General features: G+C 48.8%; 2 protein-coding genes across 5 annotated transcripts in view; one reads left to right on the forward strand and one right to left on the reverse strand.

Moving 5' to 3' along the window:
* Positions 1-2,243, reverse strand: part of GNA13 (G protein subunit alpha 13) — a 39,082-nt gene extending 36,839 nt beyond the window's left edge. The window contains exon 1 of the mRNA XM_032457023.1: positions 1,761-2,243. Within this exon, the coding sequence (XP_032312914.1) occupies positions 1,761-2,043 (283 nt within the window). The 5' untranslated portion in view covers positions 2,044-2,243. The remainder of the gene's footprint in view (positions 1-1,760) is intronic.
* RGS9 (regulator of G protein signaling 9) overlaps positions 1,789-13,002 on the forward strand; it is a 112,324-nt gene continuing 101,110 nt past the window's right edge. For 2 of the 4 annotated variants that reach the window (XM_032457022.1, XM_032457020.1), the window contains exons 1-2: positions 1,789-1,911; positions 3,303-3,413. The gene's annotated coding sequence lies outside the window, so the exon portion shown is untranslated. The remainder of the gene's footprint in view (positions 1,912-3,302; positions 3,414-13,002) is intronic. The other 2 variants (XM_032457021.1, XM_032457018.1) reach the window with 2 other exon arrangements.

The raw sequence follows: 13,002 nt of genomic DNA on the forward strand, positions 1-13,002 counted from the left end.
TGAAAAAATGTTTTGCTATCAATTTTCTGATCACGCCAACTCAAAAAGTAGCTGTCTAGTGCGTGACTTCATCTCATAATCAAGACGCAAAGTAGGTCACACTTAGAAGCCTGTGCACATTAAGAACCAGGTGTTGACCTGGCCCATAATCAATGAACATGTTGACTCTGTCCATTGACAGGATTCCTTAAGTTCAGCTGCATCAGAACACAAAGGTACCTTCAATTAAACGACTGGCTAAGCAGTCTTCGGCCTTGAAAGAGACCTTAGTTTTGTACTAAACATTAAGGGAGGATAAGTACAACTGTTTTTTACACCTTAACTACAGAAGTACTAGGCTAGCTGTGGTGTGTGAGCTCCTGGCCTAGTGCTCTTCCCTGTCATTACCCCACGATGCTTTCCCCTCCCAACCCCCCCCCCCCCAGCAGTTTTCCTCTACTCAGTACTGGGAGAGAAAAAAAGTGACACGAAAGAGTGACTTAAGTACTTCCTGAACAAAAATTCCCACTTAAAAAAAAAAAACCCACTGCTTAAGAAGGCTTGAAATCTGCAGCAAATTCCTAGATAATTGCGACCCAGATGCAACTGAGAGAACCCTGACGCACCTTAAGTAGCAGGCACTGTACCTCAGTTTTGTCAAAATGCCTTCTATAAAGCAGAAAACGTGATACTAAGGAAAATGAGTGCTGGTTCTCTCTCAAATGACAAAATAAAATCCCTCTTCTCTAATTCTTTGAAAGTCCAGAAACAAAATGCTTGTGTTTTTCATTTACGAACAAAGCTTTACCCTAATTTCAAAAATACTGACAAACAAGCCGAGCCTATGATCCAAGCTGATACTGATTCACTGTCTTTAACCTGCACAGGCTCCGCATTACTTTTAGGCCAAAGATGCTTTCTATCAACGCACAATTTCACTTACGTAGTAGAAGCAAGTGGTGGTACCCCGCTCCCCCCCCCCCGCCCCCAGTTATTATTAAGCAAAAGGAGAGTGGAATGTGTTGCATTGTGATTACAGGCAAACATCCTGCCCAACCGTGACACTGGGGCGAAAAACCACTGATGCTAACTTTTTTAGACTAACTGTATGGGTCTTGCCCTTTCCTGACGCCAACACAATAAACAGGACTCTCTCAAGTTTCATATACTTGTCCCAAAGGGCTCGAGAGCTGTCACCCTTCGCCCTTGACCAAAGTCTCGGGCAAAAGTTTCCTTACTGCGACAGTTCCAGAACTCCCTGGCTCAGGAGGCGACGGAGGAAGCAGGGAGTTGGGAGCAGACCCGATCCCATGTGACTCGGGTCACCCACCCACCCGGGCCGGCGAGGTTCGGCGGGCAGCGCCGGGGCGTGGGGTGAGGGTGTCGAGACTGGGGTTGGCTCTCGGGTCGGCCTGCCTCGCCTGGGCGGGGGAAGACAGGAGAGGTCACCCCCCCCCCCCCAGAAGCAGCCCGCTCGCCTCACTTCCCTCTCGCAGGGGGCGAGGCCAGCAGCGGGGTGGGGGTGGGGGTGGGGGACCAGCCGTACCCCCGCCGCGGGGAAGGGGGAAAGCTGGGCGCCCCCAGGCATCCTCCCCCCGGGGCCGAGGGCACCAAGGGCAGGCAGGGCCGATGCCCGGGGCGCGCCCCCTTCCTTCCCGCTCGCCGGCCCGCCGGGCCCCGTCCTTCGGCAGGGACCGAGGGAACGAGGGCGGTGCCCAGCCCCGCGCCGGCCGCCCCGGGCCGGGGCCCTCCGTCCCCCGGCTCCGACCCCGGCCCGGCACCTTTGATCACGTTGCTGTAGATGGTGGGGCGGAACTCCTCGCGCGCGCGCTGGTCGAAGTCCTGCCCGTGGATGATCCGCATCTGCTTCAGGAAGGTGGACTTGCCGCTCTCGCCCGCGCCCAGCAGCAGGATCTTCACGAGCCGCTTCACGTAAGTCTTCTCCCGGGACAGGCATTTGTCGATCTCCTTGGACTTGCGCTGCTGCTCGGCCTCGCCGCTCGTCAGCACGCAGCCGGGGAAGCACACGGACAGCACGGACCGCGACGGCAGGAAGTCCGCCATCTTGCCGCCGCCGCCGCCGCCTCGGCGGGCCCCTCCGGCTCCCTCCACCTCCTCCTCGGGCGGCGGGCGGCTCCGGCACCGCGGCTCGAGGGCGGGGAGCGCTGCGGCGGCCCGAGCGCGTCGGGGGAGGGAGGGAACCAGCGAACTGACTCGCAGGGCGGGCCGGGCAGGGCGGGCCGGGAAAGCCAGGGAGGGAGGAGGGAGGGAGGGCAGGAGGGCGGGCCCAGGAGGGGCGGTGGCCCCGGGGGCGCGCACGCGCACGCTGTCTCCCGGGGGCGCGCACGCACGCCGCGGCCGCTCCCCCTCCCCGCGCCCTGGACCGGCGATTCACGTTCTATCGCGAGCCCGCGACCGCCGCCGATCGCGCGCGCGGGGAGGGGTCGAGGGTGGGCCCTGGGTGGTCACGTGAGCTTGGTAGGGGCCAGGCGCCTCCGCCGGGGCGCGCGCGTGGGGAGTTAGACTTTATGTTTCCCTTTAATTAGCTGCACCCACCTACGTGCAAAAGGGCAACTTCCGGGAGCCCTGGAGGCCGGAGACCACATCCCAGACATTGCCCTTTGGGTTCCCCAATCGCTTTTGCCGCTCTTACTCTGCGGTTACTTGCCCGCCTCCTGCTGTCACCGTCCACGCGCCTAATTTCGTGCCCATTGGCGCCAATGTTATTCAAACGGGGAGCGTGAGCTTGGAAAGGTTTTCGTGCATTTTTTTAAAGTAGCTTCCTTGACATTCTGCTCTCCCAAGCCCAGACTGATAACCAAACGTCATCAATCCTCTCCTCCACCCTCACCTGCAGCTTTTTTTTTTTTTTTGGGGGGGGCATTCTCGGACCTCTGCAAATACCCTCTTTTGAGGAGAAAGACCTGGAGTTGATGTTAATCTGCGATATGCTGGGGGTGGGTTGTTGGTGTCTCACTGATGTGGAGTCTCACCCGAGTGGCCGCGCTGCAGTCTTGACGGTAGCTGCAGGAGGGTGAGGTCATGGTGAAAATCCCCCTTAACCGGACACTGTGATGCAAACTCTTCCCTACAAGGAAGCAGATAAGCAAACAAACTGGGGACAAGAGCCGGCAAATTTTAGGTTTCCTGCCAGCACAGAGGATATGACCAGCCAAGGGACTTTTTTTCCTGGCCTAATGGCAGATTCAGGCCTAGACACCTGAAGGGCTGCCAGGAGACAAGCGACAAGTGACAGCTGGTTTGGCAGAGAGACTACGCAGCAAGGACCCCGAAAGCCAACTTCTTCATTTTTTGTATTCTAGTTTCAAGTGGAAAAAGCCATTTGAATCGGTCTCTGGTTTTGTCACCACAACCCTAACGCTCCTTGATTAGGGCTTCCCTGTCTCAGTGACGTCTGTGTGTCAGGCATTGAGGTAAGAAAGAGGTCAGCACTCTGAAAGACTCATGAGCGGGTTTAAATTTAAAAATCAGTTTACTCTCCGGGTTAGGTTAATGGCTGAGGAGCCTCATGACTCAGTAAACTGACTGCAGTAGGATTATCTCCTGTTGTCCTCGCCAAGCCCATGGGGTGGACAATCTACAGTCTACAAAGTAGCGTAGTTGCCACTTCAGTATCTGTGGGTTGATGGGGTCAGAGTCACTAGGCGGTGCCTTCAGGCAAAATATATGGTAAAAGTCTACCCTGGGTGGAAGAGCTTAGCTGGTGTTCAGGAGGTTCTGTTCTCCACCTGTGAAAGGACCAAACTCTGCCCAGGCTGGGCTGTAACACTGACTCTTAAGCACCATTTCTGCGTAGACTCCAGATGCTAATTTGAACTCATCTACAAAAACAGGAAGAGGGAAGCCTATGAGTTAGGTAGTTCTCTTTTTTCTTTTTCCAGAAGTGTATGCAACATAGTGGAGAACCAAGGATGCCCGGGAGGCAGGAAGGTATTCCTGCCCAGCCAGTTCGTGTTGTGACAGGTAGAGCAGCAGAGAAAGCTGTTCAAAGCCCTGCCTGTAACCTTGTGTTGGAACAGGCTTGGCTCAGATCAAGCCCAGCTGCTCCGAGCAGTGTTTCCGAAAAAAGAGACCTCTTTGAGCCCAGCCTGGGGTCCAAGGTAGTCAAGCTAGTAGTCAAACTACCTTGAAATTATGAGCATAAAAATGAGTCAGAGGTTTGGGGGTTCCTCAGAAAGTTAAACAGAATTGCCATATGACCCAGCGATTTCCCTCCTAGGTATATACCCAGAAGAATTGAGAACAGGTGTTCAAAGAGAAAATTGTACACCTGTATTCATGGCAGAGTAGCTCAAAGGAGAGAACAACCCATAGTATCCATCAACAGATGAATAGATAAACAAAATGTAGTGTATCCATGCAATGGAATTATTCAGCCATAAAAAGAGATGAAGTACTGACACATGCTACAATGTGGATGAACCCTGAAAACATTATGCCAAATGAAAAAGCCACTCACAAAAGGCCACATATTGTAAGGTTCCATTTATGTGAAATGCCCAGAATGGACAAATTGAAAGAAACAGCAGAATAGTAGTTGCCAGGGGCCAGGGGAGGGAAGAATGGGGAATGATTGCTTAATGAGTACACAGTTCCCTTTTGGGGTGATGAAAATATTTAGGAACTAGGTAGTGGTAATGAGTCATTCACTGAACGGTACACTTTAAAATGGTCAAATGATGAATTTAATGTTACGTGAATTTCACCACAATAAAAAGTGAGATAGGGAAGACAATAATTCCCGTAAAAGAAGTCATTGGCGTCATTTAACATTGAAGTACTCTGTGCAATATTCAGTGAATGAAAGAGCCATTATGTTTATTTTAAAATAAGACTAAGAATTTAAATTATTTGCACCAAAAGCAGATCTACTCTAGCTGTGACTTTAGGTTACATTGTAATGATACTAGTGATATTTTAATTTTCAGATAAATTGTTTCATAACTGAAAAAAAAAACTTTTTAAGGGAATATAGGGTCTTTTGGTTGGAATTGAATCTGCTGGGTGCTCTATTTCCAATAGACCCAGATGTGATTCATTGGAAACATCTGTATTGTTAGCCAGTTAATCCATACACTAGTGAGGGATTCAGATGTCCTGAGGAACTGTGATAAAATGATTAAACAGTTAATTAGTTGCAATGTTCTTTTCCTTCTGGGAACTCAAAGTCTAGTGGCAAACAGGCTTGCAAGATAAATAATGAAGATGTAACTAAAAAAATGTAGAAATACATTTCCAACATGGCTTTTCTCCTCTAATGTGGTCGCCTTAGGATGGAACAAACCCTTTCTAGCAATACTGCCAATTCCTGAAATCTACTACTTGGAACTTTATGTTGGAACTGAAAGAAAAACAGCTTTGCTGTCTTATAGTCATAGCTTTAAAAAAAAAAAAAACCAACACTTTTTTTTTTTAAGTGGCATTACTTAAGCTCATTTACCAAACTTCATGCCAAATAACCTTGAGCTGTTTACAAAAATCAGCACTATCCACAAAGGACAAAAATTTGTCACCCTCAGACATATCTAGAAGAATGTGCCAGAGGCTCTAGGAACAATTCCAAAAGATGAGTTGAAAAAAAATTTTGGGGGGGAATGATGGGAAATATAATTTAAAGAACAGTTTTGGCCGCCAAGGTGACTACTCACTCCTCAGGGTGGGACAACACCCATTTAGATATGTTTATTTAAAAATCAGTCACATTACTTGATGGTTAAACCGTGTGTTAATTTTCTAATAAGGATGATGACATATCCAGGTTATCGTTACCCAACTCTGTTCTATCTCAGCACCAGCATAAAATAGGTGAATTCGAATTCTTTTTTACAGATAAAACAGGCACAGATTTTTCGTATCTTCCTTTCCATACCAGAGTAAGAAGGGAATTCCCTAGCCCTCCCAAAATACAAATCCTTTACAGTTGTGTAATGTGTGTGTGTGTGTGTATGTGTGTGTAATGTGTTAAATGCCCCAAAGCACTTTGACCTACTTTATCTCATTCTGTTCACAATAGCCTGATTAGGAACACCCAGCATTAACCTCACTCCCATGGCAGGACGAAGCTGAGGGGAAGAAAAATTTAAGTGAATCAAAAAAGTTTGAGTGCTCAAAACCTCACTCAGCCCAGCCAGTTGCAGAGCCAGAGCTGGGAACCTCCCCCTTTTGACTCTGAATCCGGAGCTCTTCCTGATATGCCAAAATCGAGGTAAAGCCCTGGGTCCCCAGGTGTATGAAGATCAAGTTTGAGAAACAAACAGCTAGCTGTACTTAACCCTGAGACACCATAGAGTCCAGTTGTTACGTGTGTTGGTTGGTTAGTTGGTTGGCCGGTCTGTTTTTCCAGCCCCTTTTGGGGTAACTGCCACCTCCAAGTTTACCAGCTCTTGGGCTGATTCTGGTAAGATGTTCTGTAATGGAGCTCAGCCTCTGGTTTGTGAAGTGTTCCGGGCAGTTGATGTAGAAATAAGAAAGGAGCCATGCTTATGGCAATATTTACGTGGTGTACCATCCCCAGACGTTCCCTTACTGAGTGCTCGATGTGAAAAGGCAAATTTTGTCATGAAATGTGATGGTGCCCTTACCAGCGTGAGCCTCGCATGTGGAAAGTTTTGTAAGAAACTCGGCATGTGGAATTCCATTGTCAGTGGGTTTTGTTGCCGTTGTTATTAATGGAAAACGTGACTTTAATTACTGGCTACATTTTTCTCAGCCTCCAAGAAAGACCCATGAGCTGCTGTTGACCAGCTGTGACCTCACTTAGCTTCTCCAAAGTCAGTGGCCTGTGTCTTAAAGATACCGTCCACCATTCATAGAAACTCTTAACACCTTGCTTACTGCATCTGACGCATTTATGGGCAGTCTATTTATATAACACTAAACACAAGGCTTTTCTTGTAAATCTGAGATCCTTTCCGGGAAACAAAATATCCTGTTCAGTTTCTATTTTCCCTTACAGCTTTTAAAGATGAGGAATACTTTTTAATGTTTAATTGCCTGTAAGTGGCAGTAATGGGTAAATGTTCTTTAACGTAAGTTCTGTTTCTCCAAAGTTTAAGTCTGCAAAGTCTCAACTGATTCTTGTGTCTTAAAATCCTCTGCTCCCAGTCCAGCCGCTTCAGTTTTCTTTTCCTTGGAACATGGGCTAGCTGACTGCGACCTGTTGCTACCAGGAACCACACCCCTGGCTAGCTGGCCAGCCAGGTGGTGTCACTTGTCAGGACCTATACACCTAGCCTTTGCCTCTGTATAAATGCCGGGATGACTTAACCATCAAGCAGTAAGGGCTCATCCAGGGGCACAGAGAAATGGTCCCCGTGGCCTTGGTCAGACGGTGGCAGCCTGGCTTCCCGGAGCAAATAGTGTCATCAGCGCATCTGTCTCCAAAGCCCTGCGTCAGCCACTAAGGCAAAGAAGAGCTAGCACCTGGCGGGATACAGGAGGAGGTACCAGCTGCTGAGTCAGAATCACAGAATCAGAGGTCTAGGGAAGATGAGTAATGGCCGCAGAGGGTCTAATCTAGCTTTAGTTACTAGCTTTCTCCCAGCTGTTGGGGGGGTCATGTCAGGCCCACCCAGGAGAAGATGGCGAAGAAGTAAAAGCCAAGAGAAGCGGTTCCTTGTGTGTCAAGCGATTTTGCACTGTGATTGCTTTTTTTTTTTTTTTTTTTTTTTGCTAATAAACACAATGGTAATAGGAAAAACAGCCTTAAGCAGTGACTTGAAGTCATCTGCTTTTCTGGCTAGACCCTACGAAGCATATCAAGATTGCTTGCTAGTCGTGGTGTTTCCCGGAGAGGGAATGGAGTCCGGGCTTGGGAACTTGGGGAGAACCGAGTTAACGTATCTGCGCCTTGCCTTTCATATCTGTAAAACGGGAGCATTTGTACATAAAGTTACGTCCTGAGGATTAAATGATAGAACAAATGCACTCTATCTCCGTCCATAAATGAGAGGTCTGGTTTTAGATTATTTGAGGACAGAGCTACCAAACTTCTTTAAAACCCTTTGGAAGGTTTAGCTGTACTGTCCTGGTCAGAACATGCTCCCATGTACTTTCTGAGCCCTTCCTTCTGTGGTTTAAACACCTCTCTTCTCTTTCCTGTGTGCAGATTCACTCACGGCAGTTGGTGTGTCCCCAGAAAGGGTCTGCTGATACAAGAGTGAGAAAAATACATGTGTGATAGGGGTTGTCCTCCAAATCTGAGCTCTGATGAAGGGCAGGGTTTATTTGTTCCCACCAGCACAGGGAGCACGGGGAATCACCCCAACCAGAGAGCTGAGGTTCGAGTGGAGATGCTGGCACAGTGCATTAAGAGCATGGCCTTTGTTCTCTAATCTGTAAAGTGGGTATAACAATCTAAGTATTTGGGGGGAATTATGTAAAATGACAGAGCAGGCTTTTAGTCAATGTCACCACGTTTCCTTTTGTCAAAAGTATTTGCTTGTCCAATTGATGAACCAGTATCTGTCCATGGGAACGACAGGATGCCTCAGCCCACGTGCCCATGCTCTGTGCACTCTCCTGCCAACAGCCTCCATTGAACAACCCTTGAGCCTACAGGTGGTGCACCAGTGGTGCAGTCACCCCTTAGGACAGACTCACACTCAGGGAAGCGGATTTGGCCTGCTTGAATCAGGAACTCTGGGCTCCTGGCTACCTGGCATTTGGCTAGGGGGAAGCATGGGCTGGGGGGGGGGGGTCCCTTGGCCTTGGCCTGGAGTAGGGACAGCACTAGAAGAGGGCCAGGGTAGGACCCTCTAAAGCATAGGTTGGTGGTGGGGGCTTCTCTTGCCTGGAGTTAGGGCAGTACTGGCTGGGAGGGTGTGATAACACCTAAATTGCCCCCATTTTACAGACATGGGGCCCAAACTAGACCTCAGAAGTGTCCAGCTACCCAGGCTCTTGAAGTGGATCCCAGTGGGGGAAACTTGTGACTGTTCGGCTGAAACACTGTATTTAAGTCATTCATTAGCCAGTCCCTTGCTGGGGACTTTTGGGCCCCTCTAGTAAAAGCCTGCCAGTTTCTCGGGCATCACTGTCCTTCCCAAGGCCACCCTGGGCACTAAGTCAATGAGCACTTACTAGAAGAGCAGACACATAATGTGTTGTGGACCGAACCTCAGTCATCCCCTCACCCTGGATTTCTGCTCAGGACCTCAGGGGAAGCGAAGGAAGCTACCCCAAGAAGTTAAACCCAGCTGCAAGAAGAAGTGGGGTCCTGGGGCACAACCTCAAGCAGGATGTGAAGCCCTTAAGCAAAGCTCATCCTCTGCAATTTGGGAGCTCTGTATGTGCTGTTTGGAAGGCAGAAAGCGCCAGGTGCTCAGACAGTAAAAGATGAACACCTATTGCCTTAGGCGCATTTCTCTCTAAGAAGAGATTCAGCAGGTCACAGAGACACTTGGCTAATTTGCTTTAACAATTAAGGAATTGGGGTTGGGGGGCTATTTAACTCCCCCTGGGACAGACATGACCCAATAGACTCACCAGGAAAAGCACAATGAGTTCTAATGTACCTCCATTTATGTCTTGGGCCCCCAAAAGATATGTCCCTCCATGGCCCTATTCTTAGTTATTTAAACTTCTCCATAAATGAGGGAACAAATAATAGTAGCAGGCACCTTAGCAATAGCCAGGGACTAAGAGGTGTTTCTGAACAGCCTTCCCTCCTTCTCCCAGCGTAATCCTCTCATGGAATACTAGCATTGTCTTAGGGAGACTTTCTTTTGACAAATGACTCTCTTGGTGGATGTTATGCGCATCTCAACAGCACCAGCCATTTTCTGGTTTGCCCGGCCATGGTAGAACCCACAGTTCTCCCTGATTTGCTCCTCAGGCCGTCTTCCCCTGCCTCAGATCCTTTCCTTCCCCTGCTCCCTCTCCTGCCCTGACCTCCCCACCACCACCCTGCCCCAGCCCCATCCTTTGCTTCCTTCCTTCCTTCCTTCCTTCCTTCCCCTTGTCCCCCCTGGTCTGGTCAAGGTACCTGGCCTCTGAGGTCCTGCAGCATTTTCGCTTCTTGCATCCCAGCACTGATCACCCTGGACTGTCCTTGTCCCCTCCCTCACCCGCCCGCTGCACCAGAACGTGGGCCTCTGAGGCAGGGATACAGCCAGCTTACCCTGTCCCTTTCGCGGCTGGTATGTCATATTGTACGTGTATGTGATTTACGTGGGTGTGCACCATCTGCTACTCTCAAGTTGTTTTGCTGCAATTTCTGATGGCTGCCAGCTGGATTTGCAGCACCCTGGGACTGGAGGGACGTGTGCAGTGACTCGAGGGACTTCTGGCTCAGCCCCACTTGTCTGAACCAGAGTCTTGGATGGTGCTGTACCCTCTGCTAACATGCAGTGGCGGGATAACACCCTCTTATGGGTTATTAAGTGACTTGAACCAGCTGAAGGGTGTGTGTGGGGTGGGATGATTGGGGCACACCATCACACACCATCACACACATCAATCAAGAAGCCTGCCCACGGTGGGGCGAGCAGGACAGCGAAGTTCGCCTGGGTGGGCCAGGGAAAACTAGAACTTACTTCTCAACAGCTGCCCATCCCTATCAGGCAGGCGCTGGGGTCGCCAAGAGCAGCAGCGAGAGACACGCAGGGCTGGGTTCAAATCCCAGCTCTGCTACCTCACGTACCTACCATGAGTGTCCTGGCAAAAACCACCGAAACTCTAAGCGTCATGTTTGTTATCTGAGAAATGGAGCTAAGGATGCCCACACTTCACTGGGCTCCTGAGAGGACCAAGTATGATGATAACATATAAAGAAACCGGCGAAGTGCCTGCCCAAGATAGGGGGTCAGATAATGGTAGCATTTGCTGCTAGGCCCTGGGGATTGAAAGTGGTAATGATTTTGCTGTGTAATTATAATGATTAAAAAAATGCAAAGTTGTGTATGCTAAGCTTTAAATGTACTATACTGATCATTGCTTCAGGCACCTAGAGTTTTGAGCATGGCTGTTTAACAAAAAATGTAATGCAAGCCATATACGTAATTTTAAATTTTCTAGTAGCTATGTTAGGGAAAAAAAAGTGAAATTGATTTTAACAATGTAGTTTATTGAACCCAATATATCAAAAGTATCATTTCAACATGTAATCAATAAATATAAAGATTATTACAGAGATGGCTTACATTTTTCTTTTTTTTTTTTGAACTAAGTGTTCAAAATCCAGTGTGTATTTTTTACAGTTGCAGTAAATGCTACATTTTCATTGAAGATATCTGGTCTGTGTTTAGGTTTCATAAAATTTACAGTTGAAAAAATAGAATCACAACCCCAGATTGTCCCAAACATACTTAAAAGTTCCACAATACCTAAGTCGAGTATCAGTCTTTACATTTAAATTAATTAAAATGTAAATAAAATTTAAAATTAAGTTCCTCAGTGTCACTAGCCACATTTTAAGCGCTCAACAGCTCCTTGGAGCTGGTGGCTATTTCCTGGGCCGGTCCATGGGATGGGGACAAAATCCTGGAATGATTGGTTCCGAGGAAAGATGTGAGGAAGGGCATTCCATGCAGGTGGAATGAGATTGGGCATGCGCCTGTCACATGCATGGGACAATGTGGGAGCCAGTTGGATAAGAACCAAACAGTTGAGGTTAAAGAGGCATGGTGGAGTCAGATTGGAAAGGGGTGGGATCCCAGGTTATGAAGTCAAGATTTTATTCTGTTGCTAAACAAGAACCACTGTAATATTTTTGAGCAGGGAGTGGACTCCACGTGCACCATTTTAGGATGATCCCCCTGGTGCTGGTACCCATGAGGGAAGGAGTGAGGCAAGACAGCAGCCAGGAAGAGCAGCTTGGAGGTGGCTTCAGTAATTCAGGTGTGCACTGATAGTACCTGGCTAGTGTGAGAATGCATAGAACCATCTGGAGAATTCTGGAAAACAAGGAGTCTCTTTAGGATGAGGGCAAGGACAGAGGCTCAGAGGGTGGGAGGCTTGGGGACTGCATGTTTGGGAGACTGGGCTGACACTGAAAGGTTTAAGGAACCAGAGTGCTTCTGCCTGTCAGAAAGCAACTCCCTTAAGACAGATGGCTGAACCCAGGTCTAGAAGACTGTTTCTTTTATGGATTTTATTTTAAGCAAATGTATAATTTATAACATCCACTCCACCCTCTGAATCACACGGTGGACCCTGGACTTTGCCCAGAGTCTTAGCGATTGTGAAAGACACTCCTTAATTCTAGAGAACTCCCTGAGGTGCTGGATCCAGGCTGAATTAAAGACTTCAGAAGTGGGAGGAAAAGTCTAGGCTACAACCATTCCCTGGCTAGTTGTTTCCATACCCCTAAAACCTTCCCTGGGGAAAAGCATTCCTTCTAACGTGAGAATTCGGGCTTCACTGTGTTGAAAGGAGGAAGGCTCTGTTGGAAAGGAGGCCCTCCCTCCCTCCACACCACCCTGGGCTCCTCTCATCCTCCAGTGGCCTGAGTCACTGCAATCGCCAGTCTCCTCCTGTGGATGGTCCAGGGCAAAAGCAAGCCTGCTGGGGCTGCTGGCACACAGTGAGGGACTGACTTATGGATGGCGAAACAAGGCCAGCAACACATCATCTGGATGGGTGAGGAGTGCCTGCTTGGGCCGGGCACTGTGCTACATGCTACAGGGCATAAAGGGGAATGAGTCTACCAGGTGTTTACAGTGGGTGAGGACAACCAGCCATTACAGTGCTGGGTTGGGAGCAGGGACAGCTGCCCAGAGCCAGGAGAATTTGAGCATGTCAGCTGGCCTGAGAGCTTGGGGTGGGGCCACTCTGAAGGCAGGTGGGAGGTATTCGAGTTGAGTTTTGGAAGAAGAGAAGGGGAAGAGGGGGAATGGGAATGAGGGCATTCTGGGCTGGGGAATAACATTCAGATGAAGATTAAGAGGCATGGAATAATAATGGAATAATGAGATTATGCTGGTGGTGGTTGTCTGTGTGTGCTCGCTGTGTGCTAGGCACTGTCCAAGGGCTTCTCGTCTCTCAGCTTTGTCCCCCTTTTCC

Source organism: Camelus ferus, chromosome 16 (genome assembly GCF_009834535.1).
Source record: "Camelus ferus isolate YT-003-E chromosome 16, BCGSAC_Cfer_1.0, whole genome shotgun sequence".
NCBI lineage: Eukaryota > Metazoa > Chordata > Mammalia > Artiodactyla > Camelidae > Camelus > Camelus ferus.